At 37.1% G+C, this 13,308-nt stretch overlaps 1 protein-coding gene across 1 annotated transcript in view; it reads right to left on the reverse strand.

The window, feature by feature from the left end:
• Positions 1–1,200: 1,200 nt before the first annotated feature.
• LOC137387251 (terminal nucleotidyltransferase 4B-like) overlaps positions 1,201–13,308 on the reverse strand; it is a 43,728-nt gene continuing 31,620 nt past the window's right edge. Inside the window, exons 7-11 of the mRNA XM_068073594.1 lie at positions 13,082–13,292; positions 10,291–10,396; positions 7,526–7,732; positions 6,973–7,105; positions 1,201–2,168 (exon numbers count right to left, since the gene is read on the reverse strand). Of these exons, the coding sequence (XP_067929695.1) occupies positions 1,647–2,168; positions 6,973–7,105; positions 7,526–7,732; positions 10,291–10,396; positions 13,082–13,292 (1,179 nt within the window). The 3' untranslated portion in view covers positions 1,201–1,646. The remainder of the gene's footprint in view (positions 2,169–6,972; positions 7,106–7,525; positions 7,733–10,290; positions 10,397–13,081; positions 13,293–13,308) is intronic.

Raw genomic sequence — 13,308 nt, forward strand, 5'->3', positions numbered from 1 at the left:
TACTCCGAGAGTTGGGGTAGGCGATGGTGAGAAGAAAGAGAGCAGCTGGTATCGACTTACTGTCACCCTGCGTTAGCTATGGCCCGCAGTACGTCGCCTGCTCAAAAGTAGGCACAAGCCGAAAACTGTTTGTTCATACAACCGACAGAAAAACAAAAAATGTTGTCTATCTGCAAGTGTTGCGTTGAATTAACATTGTGTTATTGTTATGTCATGCTTGCATTGAATTAATGTTATGTTATTGTTATGTCATGCTATGTTCTTCATGTTCTACTATACCTACATATTATCCGCATGCAGCATTTTCTAACATATTTTTCAGTAGGCCTATATATATTTTCATGCCTTCGTTTTCCTTATTGTCTCTTAAAAAGGCTATCATGTTGGCGTTATGTTTTATTATTGTAAGGTGTTAATGCTGTATCTGCCTTGACAATGTACTGTCTGTTATACAGCACATATCAACTTTATCAACACAACCACATTACTGCTGCACTGTTTGTATATACCACGTGAAAACACAGGCTATTGACGAAGAGCTGTTGAGCCATGATTAGTGTTTTAAGCATGTAGAAGTCTCCATTCGATAAATGCTGGTGATAGCAAAATATTTTGTAGAATTTCTTGAAAGATGCGAAATTCTTTGATACTGCCAGTTAGAAGAACTTCAGTTTGCCTAGCAATGCCAATTTCATTATCAGTTCTCTGTACAAAATAGGACAGCTCCAATTGAAGTGGTTTGAGACTGATGCATTGTAGACTAGCTGTAAAACACATTGCAGATTTTCATTGTTCTCCCCAACATTATTGACATGTATGACTGCATATGTGTATGCAGTCTGATCGGGCCAACAATTTCAGTAGACTGCATATTCGGAGTTGTTTCACAGGATGACAGACAACTCTCAATCAACCTCTTGCTGTACATGAAACTGCTTCCGTAGACGGGTAATGCAGCCAGTACATCATATGTACTACTCAAGTCAGGGTCAGAAACCCCTAGCCTATACAGCGGAGCCTGCATGCAGAATCTTCACAGCTTCAAACACAGAACTGACAAATATTAGCTCATATTTTTCAATTCACCCCAAAGAGGACTCGTGTTAGGTTGCCTAATAAACTGTACAAATATTGTAAGTGAACAGTGAGGCATTTAACATTATACAGTAATAATCACAGATGAAATGTAAGAGATATGGAAATATGCAATTTTATTTCATCGAAAATTTTTACTAAAAAATATCTCTGGCATATGGATAATAGTGAGTGGCTGTGATAGAAGAATCCAACTGCCATTGAAAGACTGTATCTCAGCGTTACTAAAATCCACAAAAATAAGAATATTTTTCGCATAAATAAGATATGCTAACAGTAGGTCATACCATTTGACGATTGCTTCTTCAAATAAATTAGCATAGCAATTTAGTGAGATAAAAGATAAGTGTCTGGTATGGATACATAACCGTCACTACGAAATCTAGCTGAGCATTACAGCTACAGTACACCGTAATAATAAAAAACAATTTACTTTGCACTTTAAAAATGTACTAAGAATACTTCAGCCTGTTGTAGCTGCCGTATTGACATCAGGTGTACATATAGAACAATTTATACATTAGCGCGGCATCTAAAGTGTTATCTGTTCATCATCGTGACACTGTTCGGCTCCCAGCAGTTTCTTTTTTACTCGGTGACATTGCATTGGTTTTTCTCCTCTTCCCTCCACTTCTACCATGATTGGGTTTAGTTTTAGATTCGACGGAGCTCACTGCGCTTGTATATGACTGACTGGCAGATGGTGAATGATGGCTAATGCCAGGTCTGGTCTGTCTACTGTTGCTATTATGCACAACATAAGGAGAGTGTTTGCTGTAGCCCGGTTTGCCATTATTGTTGTTGTTACTAGCACCAGACGCATGGAAAGTGTTCTGCTGTATACTAACTGTGGCAGTGTTGTCTCTGTTGCGCTCGGCCGGATTAGTGAGCGCTGTCAGAGACTGGGAGGACCGAGATGATGAGCATTTAGAAGTAGAGTCACAGTTGGAGGATATGGCACTGACAGACACAGACTTGTGAGCTTTGATAGGAATATGTGCATTTGACTTGGGCTTCTTATTGGAAACGGTGGCTTTCTCACAGCTCACTGTATTTACTACTTCCTCTCTTTCCTACAACATGACCAAATACTTTCAAAGCAAACCTAGATTAACCTGAACCCAAACTCCATCCAGTCAGTCATAATCACTTAATGCTTGCACCTACAAGTTATAGTGGTATGCTAACCAAAGGCATTTTGTAAAAATTTTACCGAACAGATTTTTTCCTTTAATAGAAAATAATTTTCCTATGAGCCAATTATAAATATTCTGGCATGCTTGCCGGTCAATAACAAAATGTTATAACTGATACAGTGAAAGTGTCGTGCACCGTGAGAGATAGTCATGTGTAATAACTATATGTACAACTACTCCACACTTCGGCAAGGTGGTTGAATGACGAGGTTGGTAGCTGTGCCAGTCTGCAAAATGATATATCCGAGTTCGACTCCAGTACAGGCATTTTTCCTACACCCCTAGCACGTCTCTAGACAGACATGGCTCCTAATATAGTAAAAATTGTTATTATACGGTAGGCTATCAACTAGTCTAGCTGATGAAGTTGGTGATCAGCAATGTACTATTAGCATGTCAACCTTTTGCAGAACTTCACAAGTTTTAGGAATTGACATCTATGAGCAGGTAGATGTGACACCTCTTTTTAATTGCCTCTTCAATAAAAACTGTGAATTGTATTTTTATGTTGCACTCTGATGTGTTCTTCTATATTTGTCCGCAAGGGCAAATAGGAAAATGACAACTAATATTTATAAATTTGTCTGCCATAAAATTTTGCACGAGTTCACAATCAGAAGTATATTTTTGCTAATTATAGAAATTGTCACTTCATGATACTGCTCATTCTGGACCAAGATGAAAAACTCTGCAGTAAAGGACAGTGACAGCGGCGGGGTCAGCAAATAAGTCAAAAGCAAACTCCCCGACTAATAATTTATATTATTGCGTACAAGCAGCAGAGCATTTCAATTATTGTTGTTGTATTCATGTAGTCGACTTTAGACTCGGCAAACTAAAAGAGAACATATAATACTGGCTACGAGTCAATCGAATACCCACATCTCTAGCTTATCATGAAAGATCCTACCAGAAACCGCTATTCATATAGCAACTACAGCTGTTGTTATTAACTCGGACACAAACATTGAACTGCCTTACCATATTAACACAACATACAATTTCGAAAATTCAAAAAGAATTATTTATTAAGAGTCATCCTACAGGATGAAAATATTCGCGGAGTTAAATTTTGCGCAAATCGCCTTTTCATGCATATTCGTAGACTAATTTATTCGAGGATGAACACAATCACTTTCTATTAAGAGTTAACTCTATTGCAGCTAGCAATAGAGTTAACCCTTCGCATGCGTATACTGTGTGTTTAGGTTTCTATTTAGCTGACAACTACGAGTCGATCATGCTAAGCTATAAATTTCTTGCTGCGTCCAGAGGTTTTCACGAATATTCATCGCTTTGGAGGCCTTTGATAAACCAACAACTTGTGATAAGTAATGAGTTTTTCAAAACCATTTACTAAATTAATAATTGAATTTTACTTTGGCTCTTTGATAAAACGGAATATTTATTTTTTCCATCCCTACTGCTTCGTTATTTGTTTTAGTGTGAGAGGAGCCCAATAATCTGCACGACCCATTTGCAGTAAAGCTAATAAACGCAGACTGCGCAACGGTTGGTCATCTACCCCGTGAAATAAGCAGATAAAGCAGCTTTTTCATCATACACGGAGGCACAATGACTGCAAAGGTGGTGTATGTCATTCCTAGAAGATCACCAATCATTCAGGGAGGTCTTGAAATTGAGGTAGAAGTAACCGCAGCTGCTAACGAGGAGAATATATCTGTTTTAAAAAAGGAACAAGAACGCCTTTACGATCACAAATTTTTGACCAATCGGTAGAACATTGCAATAGTAAGCCACGAGGAAAGTTCTGATGATGACTGCCTTACCAGCCATGTAGTAGCGAGAGAATCGCCTTTAACATCTACCCAAGACAGCGACATAGCGCTGCTATTACCAAAATAACTAGTCAGAGAGCACCATTACATGCTAGTATTTATTGTACTTATCAAGCGTATCAGTTTAATTCTATTGCCAGACCACCGCCATATGGGCCAAACTGTTTTTATTTACTCCATTCATCGCTTGTAAAATTTTATTTGTATTTGAAATATTGTATTTGTACATTAAAGTTTGTAATTAATTATAATATATTTATACATAAGCTAATTCATAAGCTAAGCATAATTCATGCTAGGCTATAAATTTTTGGCTTCATTCAGAGGTTTTCACAAATGTTCATCGATTTGGTGAACCTTTCGTGAACCAACAACTTGTGGTAAGTTATGAGTTTTTTCAACGTAAAGAACTGCAGATTTTTGATGATGATGCCGTGCCGAATTTCAAATAACTTGTGACAACCTTGAATAATTTTGTAAAGAAGTGTGATGCATTGGCAATAGGGTTAACTCAAAGCGCCAGCGATGATTTTTAAAAAATTTGGAACTCGGCTATGCTTACTACTTCTGCCCAGCGACTAGTTTTTAGTTTGAGGCAGTAGTTCTTCTCTCTTGTGTTTAAAAATAGAACTAATTATTCGCAAAATTTAATAATTCGCGGAATCGCGAACTATTAAATCCATCGAATATTTTCATCCTGTAGGGTACATATATTCTTTTAAAATATTAATTTAAATTAATAATTAATTAGAATAAATTAATAATTAAAAAGGTAGAATTAACAACTTGAAACAAGTTCTATCAGTTTTACAAGCGTCCGACAAAAAAGCATAACATTACAGCTTCGGAATATTTTGAACAGCTTTTTCAAATGAATATTTGATGCAGCAAGCTTTAACATGCTAATGTCAAAAAAGTTTCCGAGCCAAAGTTAAATAAATTGAATCGTTACAATAGTCATTAAAAAAATTCATAGTGCTGCCACTAATTGTTACAGCCATTTTATTTGGAAAATATTTACAAAACTTCACATCAAAAATTATGCTGAGATAATTTTAAACAAGCCTAAAAAGTAAAAATTTGAAATCAAAGGAATCTTAATGACATTTTGACAAAATAATTTTAAAATAAAATCTTACATAACTTAAAAGTTGAGCTTTGATAATGGAAAGTCTTTGAAACAAGGATTTTCGAGAAATTGTATTTGAAGACTTTTTGTGTGACCTACTGTATATATACAATATGCTATTACTTTGGCCTTTTCTGTTATCCTAGCATTGTGTAGAACTTTATTCAAGCCTATTGTTATTTGTCACGAAAGCCAATATAATCCTAGGGTGTAGCATTACACAACCTCAACTTTTTAGTATACTTGCCATCATTACAACCAATATTATATAGCAATACAATAGTTTAAAAGATAACAAGGTTTATTACTAGTTCAATTGTAGTTTTGTTTTTATCTAACTTGTCCAAATATTACAAAAACTGCACAGGTAGAATTTCAAAGGTTATGATGGAATTGGAATAAGAAATTAGCCGATATTTTCATTATATATGCTAATAGGAATTATTGCGTGGGCAACAATAACAATGTGAAGCCGGATCGAGGGATCAAAACCAAAATTAGGATTTAACATAAATCAACACATAAAAAGTTACAGTTACACATAATCACACATATACATAAAAAGCTAGACTCTTTTGATATTTTTACCGTAGGTCAAAACTTTCAGATGTTGGAGAAAGTATTCTTATATGCATATAAAACTAAAAAGGAAGGTATGTACACTGTTTAATGTTGTTCCAGCACTGCGGAAGCCAATATCGTGTAACATGATGTGAACATGCGTACTGACAGACTTCAAACATCGTCACTTGGTAATTATTTCGCATTTTGAGACAAACATTTGCTTAAATTCATGTTGTATGTCGAAACATTTTTAAGCAGAGGTGATCGCAATTTGATTGTATAAGCAATTGCATATACAGTAGTAAAGAGACGTAGTCTGATGCACTTGCACATATAATATTACAATAAATAGGTAGGGGAGATGAACCAAAATTTACGTTGGGGCATATCAAAAAGTGGAAAAAGTTGTTTTTGCATAGTTTTTAACACTTATGTATCACCATTACTACACCATTACTACACCATTACTACACTTATGTATCACCATTACTACACCATTACTACACCATTACTACACCATTACTACACCATTACTACACTTATGTATCACAATTACTACACCATTACTACACCATTACTACACCATTACTACACTTATGTATCACCATTACTACACCATTACTACACCATTACTACACCATGACTACACTTATGTATCACCATTACTACACCATTACTACACCATTACTACACCATTACTACACTTATGTATCACCATTACTACACCATTACTACACCATTACTACACCATTACTACACCATTACTACACCATTACAATGATATAATTTTAATGTAGTTGTGCGCGATACGCGTAATACGCTTTGACAAGGTGACACATGGGAGGTTATGATTGATTTATTTCATGGTTGGTCATCGATCAAGGCTGAGGTCTGTTGATCCTAATAAGATTCAGTATTACTTCGAGAAGTAAACATACAATCAAACAATAACTTAGGTATGGTAACAAGAAACAAGTATGACACGTGTGAGATCATTTAGGAGAAGTAAGCAAGACGTCAACAAGCTAAGATCAGATCGACGTTGTGTGAATATATGAACAGCGACCTTTTAATTCTAGACTCTGCACTAAATATAAAATCAGTCAACATGAAAAATCGACTAACACACCAGAAAAATATAGAAGAGTCAAAACAACACCGAGTGTCACTAAACGCAAGCATCACTTACCGAGTCAGAGTCCAGACTAGAGCTACTGCTGGTTGTGACTGAAGAGGTTGAGTAGGGAGAGGTTGTGCTAATATCTGTAGGGTAGTCTGACTCGCCCCCACTATGTTGTAGCATAGTTCCACTGGCTATTGACCTACTCAGAGCAACAAGACAATGTCACACAGGCAAGGGAAAGCTAAGGAAAGCCATCAGCGCAAGGGTCTAAGTGAAAAGTGCAATCTCTCTGCAATGCAAGTCTAACTAGCTAATCTTTAGATAGCTTTCAACTGAGATATGCTGCTGAGATAACTTTTGTAAAACTCCTTGCTAACAGTTGGATTGGAGTTGTCTTCTCTAAGTAAATAATGACTAACGGTTCTATAAAGACATGGGTATACAGAAAAGCAAAGCATCATTAGTGCATCTCTGATAACTAACACGCTATTTTAATAATGAATTCCGAATGAAAACAATGTCGTGAGTTAATAGCTAGCTTGGCAAATCTTTGGCACCTGCTAATGTTGTAACTTCGTCAAGTGAATACAAAATGTGCTCGAACCATAGCAAGTACTACCTTTTAGATTTGGGGTCGATAGGAAAAGTTACAGCAAGTAGTGGGCGATCAGCTATGTCGAGGTGCGTGATACTGTCTGTCTGTTCTGATCCAGCCATGGAGTCGCTGCTGGCGTCTGACAGCAGAGGAGATGGAGTAAAGTTATCTTTAATCCATTCCCGGTAAAGCATGACCTCGTCGGTAACCCTGATGATTCGAGCCAAAACGCTGTGAATAAACAAGATTAGATGTTGCGTGGAGCATTAAGAAATCAAGTGCCAAACTAGCAGGAATACAGGCATTCAATAGAATGCAATATCTTGATACTCATTCACCTTTTTTCAAGAAACTTTCAGACATGATTCAGTATTTAATCTGCGCACAATGCTCCATAATAACCTTAAATGATCGTTGATTACGAGTGTGAAATATGAATATAAAATTTGAACATAACTCTTTACGTAAAAACCTACAGAGTGATTTGGGTGGCTAGGCATAAGTTGTGAGATATTATCACACGGGCTGCCCAGATGGGTGAGATATTATCACACGGGCTGCCCAGATGGGTGAGATATTATCACACGGGCTGCCCAGATGGGTGAGATATTATCACACGGGCTGCCCAGATGGGTGAGATATTATCACACGGGCTGCCCAGATGGGTGAGATATTATCACACGGGCTGCCCAGATGGGTGAGATATTATCACACGGGCTGCCCAGATGGGTGAGATATTATCACACGGGCTGCCCAGATGGGTGAGATATTATCACACGGGCTGCCCAGATGGGTGAGATATTATCACACGGGCTGCCCAGATGGGTGAGATATTATCACACGGGCTGCCCAGATGGGTGAGATATTATCACACGGACTGCCCAGATGGGTCAAATATTATCACACGGGCTGCCCAGATGGGTGAGAAAATATTTTTAGAGATTAAGCTTAGCCAAAAAATCCTTAGCAATCTTAACTAATAAATTGTAAGCTTTAAACTTGTCACATTTGACATTAATTTCATGTATATATCTTTTTATCAATAGGCCTCTTTCATAACAGCTACAATAGTTAATGTAATGCAGCGATACTACGACCTTGACATAATTAATAAAAACTAAAGGACATGTGCTTTACCAACCCTGTTCAGTTTCAACAAATAGCTAGAGCACGCTGAACGATGGTATTTTAATTAAAATGAAAACTTGCATCTTTGTTAGATTTTTAAATGAAATGTTATTCTGTATAAAATTAATGGTGATTTGTGATGGCATATAGTGTGGTTCTAGAGACCCGCACTGTTTTCATTAAAAAACCTGGTCAGTTTTCAAGATATATATATATATATATATTTGCTATATATATATATATATATATATAGCAAACGTCAGGAGATGATAGCAAGGGGCAAGTTATGTTATAACACATGTTAGAAGTTGCTTTTCCAATTTGGAGGAAACAACTCCTATCCTATCTAAACCACATAGCAATGGCGTATATGCCAAAATTGAAACATATGCCTCTTTAATTTACACTTCTCTAAACCAGGTCAGGTCATATGCAAATTAATAAAGCGTTCTATTTTTTGTGGCATGGTTTACCACACCAGAACAAGTGCTCTAAAAGCTGCAATGCTTCGAATAAGTGCTCCATTTATTATGCAGTACTTGCTGCAATTTTATAGAAGATCTAGGTAAATTTACTCTTCAGATTGATTAAATGTCATCAAACAAATCACTCGCCACATCCATGCGAATACTAACTACAGTTGAATCACTCGCCACACCCATGCGAATACTAACTACAGTTGAATCACTTGCCACATTCATGCGAATACTAACTACAGTTGAATCACTCGCCACATCCATGTGAATACTAACTACAGTTGAATCACTCGCCACATCCATGTGAATACTAACTACAGTTGAATCACTCGCCACACCCATGCGAATACTAACTACAGTTGAATCACTCGCCACACCCATGTGAATACTAACTACAGTTGAATCACTCGCCACACCCATGCGAATACTAACTACAGTTGAATCACTCGCCACATCCATGCGAATACTAACTACAGTTGAATCACTCGCCACACCCATGCGAATACTAACTACAGTTGAATCACTCGCCACATTCATGCGAATACTAACTACAGTTGAATCACTCGCCACACCCATGCGAATACTAACTACAGTTGAATTTGGTTCCCAAAGAGATACATGAGTTACTTAATAATCTACAGTTATATTCACTATTGCTAACAGCTATATTGACCCTGTAGGGTTGTACGGTGCAGGGCTTAGACTCGCTTATTGAATGCTTTTTTAATGTGATGACAATATGACTATTCTATATTATGAATACTGTAAAAACTATATTAACTATCAACACTGTAATACACTGTATTGCATTATATTACAGTGTGGGTAGCAGTAGTAGCTACTGTGGAATCCTACGCATCAGCTATATGAGTCAGTGTATTTTGGTGTTACTGCAGCTACGACGGCTACACGCACGCGCACACACACGCACTGTAATAAACTGTCTCGTATAGCTGATGCGCAGGATTCCACAGTAGCTACATATATGACTGCTACCAATACGACTATAAAAACACCTAAAATTCTCAGCCGAGACTTTGGTGACAATCCAAACCATATGAACCGCAGAGTACCAATCGTAGAGCACCAACCTCTGAGCAACCACCAAACAATATCATAAACTGTGTCATGGTATGTCATGTATTGAGAGTTCTGTATAAAATCTTTCACCAGTTAGGTACCAACCTTTTTCCATTAGCAACTTGACATGCATTGCGAAGAAGCATAAAGGCGTATTCGAATGACATCTTCACTTGATACGCCCCGTAGGAACTCCTCCCCAAGTCATTATCTGCAAAAATCAACTCTGGATGAAAAACAGTACCTAGTGACCCTATAGACACTAGACTACCTGGATCACAAGAAGTAGCAGTTACAATAATAAACATTATTGACAAACTATGGATAATCTACAGGGTGCTGCAACTAGCTAGCCATCATGGATTCAATGAATTAGTGAAGTATCCTGATTGATTTCAATGAAAACTTAACAACGCTCTCATGTAGCTCTCATGTATGTTTGATGGTTATTTATGTATGCATGCGTCATCCGCTGATTCACACTGCCTATACATCGCCATTAGGTTAAGGAGACAGAGCATCCACATTATCAGGTTAAAATGAGTAGATGATTGAAAAATGAGCCACCGTTTTTCATCAAATTGTGAGTTTGACACACAAAAATTACTCATTTTTCCTTTAATAAATTATTGATTTTTTATCAATAAAGTATTACCTATTCAAAAATGTGTTCAAAATCTTATTTTCCTGGATGTATTTACTTACGTAAATTTTCATTATAAAGTCATTTGTGGAGGCTCTGTGAATCAGACCTAAAAATACTATTACGGGTTATGACCTTAAAAATGGGCAGGTTGAGGAGTCAGCCAAACTATAAGGAAATTGCAATGCGCAATAAATGGGCAGGTTGAGGAGTCAGCCAAACTATAAGGAAATTGCAATGCGCAATAAATGGGCAGGTTGAGGAGTCAGCCAAACTATAAGGAAATTGCAATGCGCAATAAATGGGCAGGTTGAGGAGTCAGCCAAACTATAAGGAAATTGCAATGCGCAATAAATGGGCAGGTTGAGGAGTCAGCCAAACTATAAGGAAATTGCAATGCGCAATAAATGGGCAGGTTGAGGAGTCAGCCAAACTATAAGGAAATTGCAATGCGCAATAAATGGGCAGGTTGAGGAGTCAGGCAAACTATAAGGAAATTGCAATGCGCAATAAATGGGCAGGTTGAGGAGTCAGGCAAACTATAAGGAAATTGCAATGCGCAATAAATGGGCAGGTTGAGGAGTCAGGCAAACTATAAGGAAAATGCGCAATAAATGAACTTTTGTAATAAAAATTTGAAGCGATGAAGTTTTAATCGATGAACATTGAAGGCCACGCGTAAGAAGAGACTTAAGACACGGCAGCTGCCCCATCAACCAGAATATTCTATTGACCTTCTGTTGACCTCTACCACTCATAGAACCTTATTAAACGAGGTGTGAGAGACTAGTTTTAGGAAACAATTCTTTTGATGCTCTAAATTAATGCAAAAACTAAACCTAGATTTGCCCCCTTACCCTTACGTACAACGAACTTGTATCGTTGCAGCTGCAGGCACATTAGTTGGCATATGGCTAGACAATGAAAGCTGGTTTTCTCCCACATTAGGTAGGTGTAGAACAATTAACATATTAGCACAGCGTCTGAAGTCTATCAGCGTCTGTCTATCACCGTGACACAGTTTGGCTCCCAGCAATTTCTTGATTGCTGGGAGCCAAAGTAAAACTTCTAGGCAAAAGCCTTCATGCCTATACTAAAATTGAAAACTTCACACTCCATATTTGCATATTGTTTAAATATGTTTATCCGAAAATTAGAAAAAAAACTGACCAGCCCAAAATTGTAAAGACAATGGGGGTAATCAATCTAAACACAACAGAATGTGGCTTTTCAAAAACTGACTACAGCATTTTGATCAGTACTAGCAGTTAGTGATATTTAGTAATTATACAAAGTTTAATGAACAAATTTATGTGCATAATCACATTTGTTGAATTATTAAACAATTTTTCAACTAATAAGTAACTATGACTTCTTAAAAAAGTTGTCAGCCATATGATCATTTCTACCAATGCATAAACATAGCTGCTACACTCGCTATAGAATAAATTTTAGAACTATTTGAGGTGGTCCAGGCACTGCGCCGCCTAAACAGAATAAACAGAAAAACATGGCAAATGTGCCAAAATGAATGAAAATAAAACCAGAAAATAAAACATTTTGGTTAATCATAGATCCAATTGGTTCAATTCCTTTTGAGGCAGACGTATAATATAAACGTCGAATTTAACTTAAATGAATTTAGCTTACTAAACACATACTTGAAGCCAAGTTTTAGAATTCATTTTCGACTATTTTACTGAACTTCAACTTTTTCATCGCTAAAATTTTATCACTTATCTATTTCCGGTTTTGTTTTCACAATAACTATCTCTAATCTCTATAACTATCACATCTCTTTCATTCGTTGTTAGAGAGATTTCGGCGAATAGCATACCGGCATATTTTTTATTCTAACGTAATCAGCACACTGATTGCCAAATTTGAACTTTGAGAGAAATTTTTGTTCATTTCGAACGGCGAAAAAATATTTTATATGAGAGCGAAAAATCAACGTGCTCTATACAGCGAGGCAAAAAAACCGTATAGCAGGGTCACCATAACCTGAGGGCATCCTGTATAGTAATTTAGCTACTTTAAGCATTTTATGACTTGATCTGGCACAAAGATGCACTTGCTGCAGTAAAAACTGTTTTACATGCAGTGAGCACTTGCAGTAGCTATATAACCAATCTCTGTTAAAAAAGTGGCTATCTGCGCAGTTTAATAACTCTTCCTATCAAATTGTCCTCAGCAGATTCACTAGCAGATGCAAAGGTACGGAGCATTAAGTGCTGACGTGCTGACACTAACCAGAGTTGAGCGGGTCCTCTATATACAAAAAACTTGGCGCGTTACCGCCGTAGAGGTTGGTCAAAAGCTGCTTCTGAACGTAGCCACCACCATCTTTTATCCGGATGCCAACCTTGTTGTAATTAAAATTGCACCCATAGAGCTCGAAGAACTCTATCAGCAAGACGGCTAGGTTACGGTTTGGATCCTGTGGGTTGAAATGTGGATGTAGCTACAAAAACAGAGAC

The sequence above is a fragment of the Watersipora subatra genome, chromosome 2 (genome assembly GCF_963576615.1).
Source record: "Watersipora subatra chromosome 2, tzWatSuba1.1, whole genome shotgun sequence".
NCBI classification, from domain to species: domain Eukaryota; kingdom Metazoa; phylum Bryozoa; class Gymnolaemata; order Cheilostomatida; family Watersiporidae; genus Watersipora; species Watersipora subatra.